Consider the following 13,017-nt stretch of genomic DNA (forward strand, 5'->3'; position numbering starts at 1 on the left):
GTCCCCCAATTTTTTTGTCTGCCCAACAGTTTGAAACAGTAACAACCCCCCCCCCGACAGAATTTTTCATGTTACGTTAGTATAGTAGTTTTATGCGACGTTAGCTTATAAAAATGTTGTCCCCCAAAACATTATCTTGTCCCTCTTCTTCCATTTTAACCCCACACCGATTTTTGGACTTTTTGTCACATTGTACGGGTATACCCCCACGCCATGCATAGACACCCTTCCTTTAATTAACAACGCCCCGAGTTCGCCCGTGTATAGATTGCTCAACGCTGGCAACGCCGGCCGGGCCGGGCGCGCACTTAATATATAGTTTTCTTACAATACGCTATTTTATAGATTTTCAATCATCGTAACGGCGACAGGCCCGATGTGGCAGATGTTTTAATCATATTTACAGACGGCGAGGCACACGACTTCGAGGTCGCTAAAAAACACGCTCAAGAGATGAAGAAGAGAAACATTCGCATTATTACGATTGCGGCCGGCCCTGATGCGAAGAATCCTAAGGCAGCACTTGTGAAACAAATGGAAGCTCTCGCGAGCGACCCGCTCAACGTGTACACTGTCGATTTCTCTGAACTCAACGACATTGTGGACAGATTAATAGACATTGATTGCTCTATAGTGCCGGCAGGGAAAAAGTTAAGATAAAATGCGAGAGAACCATGTATAGCGACGTCTCGCGGGACACACGGGCGATGTCATTTATATTCATACTTGTACCATATATAAAGCGTACATTTGCGCGAAGATATAAAGTTGATAACAGTAAGGAATAGAAACTGTAACTACCTAAAACCATGTAATGGTGTACGTAGCAAGAGAAATAAAGCCCGTAATATTGATTCTTGGAACTTTTGGAGTTCAGAGTTATATAGTAAATGAGTAACGAGTAGCAGCCGATCGTTGGTTCAATTACTTTAATATAGGTTTTAGTAAGTGCAATAGCTTACAACAGAAATCCGTAGGGCAGAATAAACACCCTCCTGTTAAACACCCTCCTATTAAACACCCTCCTATTACCGTTCTAGTTTCGGCCCTGAAAGCAGCGTTTTGACATTTTCAGTCAAAATCATTAAATAAAAATGTCGATGAATCGGTTCAGACAAGCAAGGTATTTAGACAAGCTCAAAAGGTGACTAATTTTTATGAGCGAGAATTACTGCATATGTGTAGCTAAGAACAGGGACAGGCAGTAAAGGGTGTGAGGCTGGGCAGTGGCGTAGCCAGCCTGACAATTTAGTCATGCTATGTTAATATTTTGATACTCATCGACTGTCAAAACAATGAATTTCTAAAGTAATCATAATAACATTAATTTTGCATAGCATGATCAAATCGTCAGGCTTTTCAAAATGGGTTGAATGTCCGTCCTGAAAAGTTATCATCATGCAGTCATTGCTAGAACTGTAATATACACGACATATACACAATAATAAACAAAATTGCAAATTTCAAACTGTGTACCTGAGACTCCATATGAGCACATGCGCAGGAAATTTCGCTGATTTTGGAGACTCCAAATTTCAAAATTTCCCCTTGTACCGCTCATTTTCTCACTTCTTACTTCATCAGACTCTGTTTAGACGCTGATATTTCCAAATTAAGGTCTTCGCTATGTAATCACATTATTTATCTAGTAGAAGAGATATTGATTTCGTATCATCGTCTAAAGGAAACCGAAAAGTGCGGCCTGGGAAATATATAGAAATATTACACAGCCGAGATAACAAAAACACACTGCATCCACCCAGAAATTCATGACAGGTGCTATCAGTGGCGTAGCCAGCCCGACAATTTAGCCATGCTATGCATTTAGTCATGGCATGCTAATATTGTGGTATTCATTGACTCTGAAAACAATGAATTTGTAAAGAGATGAATAATGATAACATATAAAATTTGCATAGCATGACTAAATCGTCACGCTGGCTACGCCACTGTTTGCTATTACATAAATATGTTATATAGTATATGCGAAATAGATTTGCCGACTGCCGTACCATTCTTGTTATCAAATCTAAATGATGGCTTAAAATAATACCAAATGCTGCATGGTCTAATGTGAACAGAGTTGGAAGCTATTTTCAGTTTTATCCACACCGTTTCTAATTGAACAAATTGTTTTAATTTTTGTATAGCCAATTAGCCTTTACTCTTCCCCACTGGAATTTGGCTCTATTCATTCCCCTTTGGTTGCCTCGGGTAATTTTTGAACTTCTCTTTAACACGCCCAGTATTTTTTTGGCCGAATATTGCCGCTCAAAAAAATTTTTGGTTTCCTGTTCAGTTCATGAATGGATATGAAAACTACCGAAAAGGTAATTTCTTTACATGGAGTCTGTAAGAGGGATTAACCAAATTAGTTGAACAGATAGACCCTTATTTCCTTCGGAAATTTTATTTACGCGAATTGTTTCCTGTTCTACTTATTGGTTTCTTCACCCAATTTATAGTTTTGCCGATCTAATGTAATTAAATGATCACAACTCATCGACTTATATAACTGAATGTGACCAGGGTTATAGTTCGACGGCTTAATGGACGACTTGCGCTTTAGACTAATTTCTTACCTCGGCGATAAAAAGGACATTTTCTGAAAGAGTTTACTAAAATAAGTAAAACTGCCAAGTTTGACTGCGAATTGTTGTAAAATACGGAAAATATACCCATGCGAAGTTGTCGATTTTTGTATACTTTTGTATTACGACCGGAAGTTTGTAACTAAATTAGTTACACATTTCCGCACGTAATACAAAAGTATACAAAATTTGCCAACTTCGCATGGCTATATTTTCCGTATTTCACAAAATTTCGCAGCCAAACTTGGCAGTTTTACTAATTTAAGTAAGATTTTTCTAGCTGGGCTGATTTATTTTCCTCTAGTTACTTCGATCAAAAGTTAGTCTAAAGCGCAAGTCGTCCATTGGGTGTGTATATTTATATACATGTATATGTTTCCATACCCTGGGAACAATAGCGTTAAAAAGATATCAGCCAGTCATAAGATGAATATATCGGTAAATGAACGTAGACTGAACAGGAACTGAATATTTTAAGTGAAAATTTGAATTTACATAATTATATACATCTTTGGCCATGATTACTGCGAATTGTATGTGGGAAAATAATTTCAAGGAGGAAATGATCCAAGCCCGCGCGTATTCATAAAATGCCCGCCGAGCCTTAGCAAAATGCCCACGGTTTTTAGAGCTGTTTGCTGAAACTATCTCGAACAAATTGCTCAAATACAAAAGAATAAAATATCTCTACTGGAAAACCGGGTTTAGTAATGTTGACAGGGCTTGCCTGCACGAAGTTCAACGTTTTCATGTGTTTTCGAGTGGCTTTTTTTAAGCTGTGTGTCGTATGGCTATTGCTTTATCGTAGGCAGGAAATATCGTAAAACACACTACAAAATAATGAAAATAAATTTGTTATAGTGCACGAGAAAGCCCGTTGGCACAGTCGCCAGAAACTGAATTATGTCAAGTGCATGCTCAAAACTACTCAAATTAGGCTCGAAAAACGGAAAATGAATCATAATGAACAGGAAATTAAAAAACAAATAAAACAAGCGTAATTGATGATGCTCAAAAATCACCAGGGTAAATAGAAAGCAATATTTGGCAAGACAGTTTTAAAGCTATTCAAGTACCTCGAGCCAAGAGTACTTGAAAAACCACTGTTAAAAACAGAAAAATTTAATTCCCTTATTTATCAATAATGCTGCCATAGTAATGAATTTTACTTAAAACGGCATAGCGGCTTATCAAATAGTCTTAGGAGAGCATGTAGTCAGAGTTGTGTAAGTCAGAAAAAGAAAATCATCCTTGAACTTGTTGGCATTGTTAGGTCACTTGTTTGAACTTGTTGGCATAATGGCATTGTTATATTAGGTCAGGAAGAGGTAAAAATTGCTACATGCTCCCTAGGAAATTAGTTTAATTTGTTGCCTGCTTAGAAAGAGAATTGTATCGAATTAATTTTGTAGGGCATTATTAATAGGGCATATTGGTTGTGAACAAAATTGTGTAATTTCTTCCCCTTATAACCCATATTACATCTTAATTTAAGACATTGTCGCTATTAGTGAATAAGTGAATTAGAAAATAAATGTAATATTCAATATGAAATAATGTTTTTGTATTACGATTCAATTACGCGTCTTAAAAATACAAGCGAATACAAAATATTCAATCCCAGCATGCTTTTCGGAAAGCGCCTCCAGGCCCCCAGCGTGCAATAATTGGCATCGATTTCACCGAGCATCTATTCAAAGATTCAAATTAAGTACCGACCAGCTTAAATGTTTGATCGTGTTTCCACGCCAAGAGATGAGCAAATGATACGAAATATCCGACGGGATCGAACCCAATATGATTATAGCTTGCGTTTCAGTAGAGTGGAATCTATGACGTCACAGTAAACCCAGTTCTAATTAATTAAGGAGCTATATCAAGTGTATTCTGTTCAAAAGAGTGGTTTGTTGGCATTAATTGCACGCCCTTGGATTTGGTAATGTTCTTTATAGTAATTTACTCCGCTTAACTTGAAATCGCTAAACTCGAATTCCTCGCTAATTCGAATAAATTTTGATTTTCCTTGGTCGAATATATCCGGTTAACTCGTACTTTGGTTTCGAATCATAGATCAGCAAACTTTGAAATGTGAGAAGATATCATTTTGACAACTGGAAACTATAATGTTCGCCAATACACCGCATTATCATTACTATAGAAACTATCGAAATAACAACAATTTATTCGGTGTGTAATTGCATAAATGATTATAAATTTTAAAAGATTATATGTAGTGCCACGATCGTTATTGATCTAGCTTTTTCTGGGGTTTTTTGTAACATCTTTACATATTAACTTCAGTTAATTTTGATGTCCAGGGGCCGGTTGTATGAAAGCCGGATAGCGCTATCCACCGGATAGTGGTTTTTTCAATCGCTTCAAAATCGCCCATTATTTGCTACAACTTTGATTAAATCTTAGTATTCCTAAATCGAAGATTCTATTTAATAATTGCTGCTTCCAAGCTGAAATTTTATCGCTTTTCGAGCATTTTTAGAACAGTTGAAAAAATCACTATCCGGTGGATAGCGCTATCCGACTTTGATACAACCGGCCCCAGTTAACTTTATGGTGTTGTTGATTAAAGAATCAGTATTTCATTATTATATCAAGCAGGACTTTCAGTTAGGAAATAAACGCATGAACTGCGGCAATCCAATATACGTAAATATTGACGTGACCTTAACACCAACCCCGGTTAACTCGAACCATCGGTAACTCGAACAATTTTTATTTCCCCTTTCCCCGAGTTCGAGTTAGCGGGGGAATATACTGTATATATATATATATATATATATATATATATATATATATATATATATATATATATATATATATATATATATATACGACCGATTACGACGGGTAATTTAATTACAGGATTTTGACGCGCATGATGCTTAATATTCATGTATATATAGTGGTATGACGATACAACTGAAAGACACAATATAATTTTGGCTGAGATTGTGTTAATTAATATACGTCATTTATACGAGGTTTAAACAAGACGTGTGCATGAATATGCGATATCTGCTACGTCAAATGTGGTTATGTCACTTATGTGGATAAACGTATGATTCCATTTCAGTTTAATTGCTCGCTACGTGCATGGATAATAGTCTGATAAAACCTAACTTTCTCATGACTCACTTTAAGACTGCATGAAGCCTCATTCATATCAAAAATTCAACATAAAAAATACTGATTTAGACTTTTTATTCTGATATCATTAAATTGGTAAAGAAGGAAAACCTTTCTTTATCACCCAAAGAATTCCATACGTGCATGGAAAAAAAATCAAAGGACAATAATTTAAGTCATCCTCACATATGTTTCCTGCAAATACATATTCTATGATGATCGCGTCCGAATTTTGATAACATGAGTTTACTGCGTTACGTTAAGATGCCACCAGTCGAAAGCGTTCATTTTAAATGTTATAGATTTCAAACCATATGCTTGCATTTTTTGGCCGGCAGATAAAAAACTAACCTGGCAATCAACCAAAATCAAGAATTGAACTCCGAACATCGTTGTGTTTACTCAAATGTGGTCAAGAGGAAGAAATTATTACCTGTATACCTATTTTAATCACAGCTGATATAAGGGGCTTAAAGATTACAGATGCAATGGTTGGACACTTGGACTGACACTCAAACGTGACCAGGAAAACGTAATTGCCAATTCTTGAAACTTGTTTTTCTGGAAATATAAAACAGCCATGCAGCTAATAAAGATCTTGCATGGAAGGAACACTGGTTCTATTTGTTTCCATCTTAATACATAGCTATGTCACTCTACCATGCTTCTAACACAGTAACAACAACAACAAATAATACAAACAATATACAACAAACAATAAGATTTTCGAAGCAAATGTCAACGGCACTTCTACTAGGGGGGTGGCGAGTTGACGCATTCGCGCGGCATAAAATTAAGAATATCACGAATCTGTTGTCTTCGACGATTATTTTTTACTAAAAGGTCAGGACTGTTTATAGGGCAGACTATTTATCAAGGTCTGGTTTCCATTTAGTCGCAATTGTCCTAAGCAAGTCATTTTGACCAAAATCGGTCATTTTTGACTGACACATAGAAATACTCTATATCACTTCAGCTATCATGACATGTTCTCGAAGCTCACGACTAATTGGAAACCTGGCATGAAGGATATTTATTTGACGACAAAGGTGGATGGCACAGGCTGTTTGACTGCAGATCGTCCTGGTGAAAGCATAATGACCTGTCATTACACTTTTCTAATATCAGTAATATGTATGTTGGACTGCACATGCAGGTAATTAAAAGTGTAAGAATGGTGCATAAAATGTGCTGAACCGAAACAAATTGCTCGGTGACAGCAAAGAACATTTGCCTGACGAACTCTACTGCACCCTGACGAAACAAGTAATCAAAATTGGCTTCGAGTTTTATGCGGAGAGAATTTTCTGGCGGGAGGTCAATGAAGCAGCTGCGATTGCGAACAAAAATTCTTCCTGTCAAAATTTGTTAAAAAAATGGCATGTATAATAAATTACTTATTGACCACGCTTGCTCAGTGAGTAGCTATATTAAATTTTAATAACCAGTTATGAGTTTTGTGAACCGACTAATGATTAAACTCATGCAGGAAACAAAAAGCAAGCTAATTTTTAAAAATAGAATTTGGAAATAATAGTTTTCCCTAACGAGTAGACATCCATGAAATTAAGAGATCAGTTTCGGCGCCTTTCCGTTTCGTAGGGAATACGGCAAAAAGTAGCAGAATTTCCTGGCGTCTTGGGACTTTTTAATTATGGTGAATATCGATGAATGACGAGTAAAATATGCATTTATTGCTCACAGGTACGTTAATGAAAAATTAATTAAAATATATGTACCATTCGTCTAAAAGAAAAGAAAATTATAATTGGTCTGTTTGGTAAAAGTATCGCAAAAATAGACAAGAAATGAACTAAATTAAAATTATCAGAAAATTTTTCTTTACTTCAAATTTGGCTTATCTAATTTCGTTATATCAAGAAACATATTTTCACTGTTATAAATACATATGCGAGGCTTAGCCCCCAATTTTATTTTATATAAAGGAAAAATTATGTCGAACATGTTTTCCTGGATTATGCATGTATGCATGTTCCCCCTCCCAAAAAATGGACTGTAAACGCGACAAGCACAAATTTTTAAACTTGGAAAGTTTAGTTTAACCCACTCAGCGTTCATGGCTCTAACTGGCAGATTTAACGTTTATGCATGAATAATATTCTTGTGTGTTTGCATATGGTGACATCATCAATTGCGCTGATGAAGGCCCGGGTTAACGGACCGAAAGCTTTGCAGTATTAAATACTTACGTGGTCTACCTACAAGCCTATTTACATTATGCATGAGGTTTGTGTGAACAACTTTTCCCAAATTTGCTCACTTGAACTATGCCGTCAGAACCCCATATCCTCAATTTTTTTGTCATATTATAGCTCAGATTCTGGAGATTGCTCAAATTTTTGACGGGGAATTTTTAGCCTTGTTCATGGAAATTGTCAATGATTGGTAATAGATGATAATTAAGTTTCAATTCAAAAGCTGATATTTGCTCGAAAATTTGTATAATTGTATAAATATATGTATAAATGCATGTTCATACATGTTAGTAAGTGTGTTGCACACTATGTTTCGGTAAACTTGTTATGACATCTGTACTGTGTCAATACGCATAATATAATTACTAGCTAACTATTATTCTTACGAAACGAACACGTGTGACGTTAAATTGTTTGTATATAAATGTTGTTAATTATAAATTACTTTTGTATCTGTGAGAGCCAGGGTTCTTGGTAAATGTTTGACTGAATTTGAGCGGAAAATACATGCAATATGCATATATTATAAATTCCTCTGTGTATTTTCCATCTCTGATATTTACCTCTATCGAGCGAAATGCCTGAAATAAATAATTGAATTAGCCCTTATAAATAAACTGTTTACTTTTGATCAGATTTTTCCGGAAGCCCGATTCGCATCAGAACAATCTAATTTATCACAAATCGGAGATACATGCACGTATTACGTATATTACCCCAGTTGCGATTTTTATGATCTGACGTCAGAAGAAAATAAACAAAATTAATGTAACAATAGAACTCTAGAAGTACTTCTCAATGGAAATTATCCACTCAATTTTTTTCATAATCTTATTTCAACAAGGTGGCAATGAAGACAGTTAAAATTAATTAAGCTCTCAGCTTAAATAAAATATCGTGTGGATAACTGTTAAGCTCTTTAAGTCCTTGCTCTGTATTGGTTAGTTGCGAGGTTAGTGGAAGCTGGCTCACGCAATACTTGAATTCATGATTATTCATCTTTAAGTGCAGTGCTAATTCTCTACTGCACCGTGATGAAATCGCCTTATTTACATCAAGCTTTTAAATTATTAAAGGATTTATAAAAGCGATCAATCTTTATTTCGTCTGGCTGTGTTCCGGCTTTATAATGCAGTTAACAGCGGTTTGGCAGCCATTCAATACTCACACAAAGATATTCAACAAGCATCTACACTCATTACACTCGGATGCCCAAGATGTTTATGGTATAGATATTTTCCCTACTGTCTGCGTTGTGCTTTAAGCAATGCCATATATGTACTTAACAGTTGCTAGAGTCAAGTGTATTCATGAAAATCATGAATTATTATAGTGACATATATATAAACAGACTAACTGAACAAAGTTAGCTATGCCGGCCACATTAATATGAATAGAATAAGTAGTAATCTCTGCTGGCGACAACATTTTTCATGCACTCGCATGTAATATGACTGTAGGATTATAACAATAGGCCTACATAAGAAATCCAATTCATCAATGTGCTAAATATACTATACATATATATTCCACAACCCTTATAATGCAAACACGAATATCAACCTATCCCTCGTGACCCGTTACTTCTGTTTTGTCAATCAAATATAAATATTAAAGATATTGCATATGTCAATGCTCTGATCAGTCTGATGTGATTGTTGTGACTATACTATAAAGTTTAAATGTGACTAGCCCTATGCATAGGGATATTCGCCAAGCTTAACTATATAGTACGTTTCAGAAAGCTCAATGTTTAAAGGTATACTATATACGCTTAAGAAAAGCGGGCATATCCGACGATGAATTGAGAATACTGTTTACTTCACGCAGGATTTTCTACAGTAAATCTTTTCACCTATGACAGTAAAGAGGTTGCCACACATTGCATGAATGTTAACGTCCTCGTGCATTTACTGATTTGGTTAGGGGAACTGTTATTGGATCACTAGAAGCTTGCCATTCATAGTCTAAAAAAGTAATAATTTTCATTACTCTGGCAAATTTCTGTTTACAGTGATTTATTTGCTAATATTTTGTTAAATGGAAAATTTAGTCTCTTTATATCCTCTTTGGAGATTATAAAATCTTATGACTTATCCCTAAAACATTATAATGAATAGAGTGCGCAAATCTTATTTTTGTAAATCTTAGAGATGATTCGTTAAATGAACAGGTCAGATTCTTCTAGATCAGAATGTTTAAGATGTTTAGGCGTGGTCGTTTCATACCACACGATGGCTCAATAAAAATAGCCCTACCTAAGTAATGGATATCTATTTTTTCATCGGTTAGCCATATGAAATGTTTGGGAAGCGATTGAGCTACAGAGGAACATGGCCGACGGAATAGAAAAACCTGACTTTCAAAATAAAACGATTTAATCTGGACGGTAGAAAACAATGGGTATTATAAGTGCGAAAGGCTCTTGGTGAATAACGGTTTATTCAATTTTTGTACAGCCGAACCGGTGGTTCCCATCTGGGCAGATCTTATCATGGAACTTCGCGTGTTTCAATGTTTTATATTATTTACTTGTGTTTTTCAAAACGATGTAAGATGAACAGATTTCACAGTTATGCTATGACGCTACTTCCAATTCCTACGTTGAGTGAGATAAGGGTTAGCTGAACGTTGATTTGATATATGCATGTATGCCACGGTCAGCTTCTTTCCTGAATTAGTCTTATTAACATTTCACAACGTAAAATTCAAAGTCCTAATTCGAAATCGTCAGATACGACCGGAATTTCAACAATGTTTTGAAATTATTTATATTAGCTTTTTATCTAAGCATCACTGTAGCAACTTGTTTAGATTGTTTAGAAGAATCGAGATTCCACAATGAATAAGGAGTACGTACTTGTATTTAACGTTGATTTTCAAGATTTACAACGTCAATGATTCACTCTCATGCGATAAAATATGGATGTATTATGCTAACGTTTGCTGCGGTTTTGTACAAATTTCTCAAAATATCAGTGTCGGTATATCACGCGCGATACTGTCCCACTGGAAGCAATATCTAACTGAAAAAACACTCAGGACACTTTTAACTTAGGATGAAATATAGCACTTACGAATAATCTAGCCACTGTAAGGTTTTAAGTACACTGCAAATGCAGTTCACGACATGCGTTAGAGAAAGAGCCCGGAATCGTAGTTATATGATATAAAACACAGTGTGCCAGACATCGCTTGAAAGTTACAAGGGCCGCATTACGAAAGTCTATCCTAAGTCAAGATTGGGAGACCCAAGGTAAACAAAGATACGTTTGCTATGCCTGCATGCCCTTTTTCTCGTTCACTTGCGAGTTTCCTGTTTTCAGAACTAGCTTATCAATAATACGCCACATGCGTGCGTGCATGACGCCCACCCCGATAATTTATAGAAGCCGCAGATTTTTTGGCGTGATTATGTTACATGTCAGCGTTGCTAATAATCCAATAAGAAGCCTATTAAAATATCGCATTTCTGTAATTCTCAGGGTTTAATATAACGCGGAGACGAACGGTCGGCATAAAGGCAGTTGTGGTCAACGCTGTGTGCTAAATCGCTGGTTGGTCTTTGGTTAAAACAGATATTTTGAATCCGTTGCTGTCGCGTCAAAATGGACACGCCGTGTCGATATGTTTACTTTGGAGTGTTGATACTTCTCGCTATAGCTTGCCAGGCAAACAGTTATAGGAATGGTATGTTATATGTTCCTAAGCTTACTTCTTATTCATTTATTTGTCATGCTATGGTTTGCAACGGTCTCTGTGAGAACCATCATGAATGCACATAGAACGCCTACTAAACCATAATGGCCAACTCGCAGACCTAACACCTATATATCATATTATTATTACGCCTTCGGCTTTGTACTGTACAGTGTTTACATGCATGCGCGTAGAATATATCCCATTCTTCCAGTCGTCAAGTTTGTTCAGCCCTCGTGCCATTAATGTCCTATGGCTATGGCGTATTGTATTAATGCCCTCAGATTCCCGGCTAATTTATTTGAATATATAATGATAGCTCATTATACATGACTTTTAAGTACTTGCAATTTGTTTGAACATCGAAGGGAATGCACAAAAAACGACTTTCAAGTAGCATATATACTACAATTTGGAACATATTCCCATACTGAAAAAGAATTCGCTCATTACTATTGATATCGAAGCGCGCAGCTTTCTGAATCTCAACATTGCAAAACTGTAATCATTGCGTCTCGTATACTCAGCATATTACATTACCGGGATTACGATGAACGGTGTTTACTAACATAAGTTTCTCCAAAAATGATTTCTGTGCAGACGGGTCATTCTTCTATGCTAACAATGGTTATCGCCTATTAAATTGGGTTTTTCAAGAGCAGCGCACCATCTGTATTTCTAATCTCGCTCATTCCCAACAATTAGTAATATTTACCTCTCGTCGAAACGGCCGATTTAGATCGATTTGTGATACGTTCTGTTTTTTCAAGCACGCACATCCTATTTTTATGATAAACGACTGTTCCCTATATACTGTTAATTGAACGCATGCCCATTCGTATAGATTACTTATATGTGTCTAATTACCTGTCCTAACACGCGGTTAGCTGTAAAATGTCGCTTTTATTAATTTCATTTCATCGGCTTCTTCCAGTTCCTGTGTCAAATTTGTGATTTTCACATTTTGAATACGAAAAACGTATTATCAGACATTTCAAATGTTAACAGAAGCCGACTTCAATAACAGACGTTTACAAAACATCGCGCTGAAGGAGTCACGGCATTAAACCTTAAACCCACAAAAAGCCCGTTCTGTATAATTTCATGCATGAATTAATTTTATCTCTCATTTTAATCTATTGTGTTACGCGTGAAACTATAGAACAATCGTGTTTCACAATCTCAAATAGTTTCAACATTTATATATTCCATTCCGTAAATGAAGACAGCTCGCTTATTGTGCTCCATATTTTCTAGTACTTTCTTTTATGCAAACTGGTATCAAGGTTAGCTTTAGGGAATTTTAGACGTTGAAGTACGAGCTTATCTAAGAGTATGGGGTGAAAAAAGTCAAAATGGCATTGCGT

At 35.9% G+C, this 13,017-nt stretch overlaps 1 protein-coding gene across 2 annotated transcripts in view; it reads left to right on the forward strand.

Annotated features, from left to right (window-relative positions):
• LOC114538595 (collagen alpha-6(VI) chain-like) overlaps positions 1-863 on the forward strand; it is a 33,395-nt gene extending 32,532 nt beyond the window's left edge. For both annotated transcript variants that reach the window (XM_028559725.1, XM_028559727.1), the window contains exon 13: positions 346-863. In XM_028559725.1, the coding sequence (XP_028415526.1) occupies positions 346-660 (315 nt within the window). In that variant the 3' untranslated portion in view covers positions 661-863. The remainder of the gene's footprint in view (positions 1-345) is intronic.
• Positions 864-13,017: the final 12,154 nt, after the last annotated feature.

This window comes from Dendronephthya gigantea, unplaced genomic scaffold (assembly GCF_004324835.1).
Source record: "Dendronephthya gigantea isolate DGI-Jeju-01 unplaced genomic scaffold, DenGig_1.0 000189F, whole genome shotgun sequence".
Lineage (NCBI taxonomy): Eukaryota > Metazoa > Cnidaria > Anthozoa > Malacalcyonacea > Nephtheidae > Dendronephthya > Dendronephthya gigantea.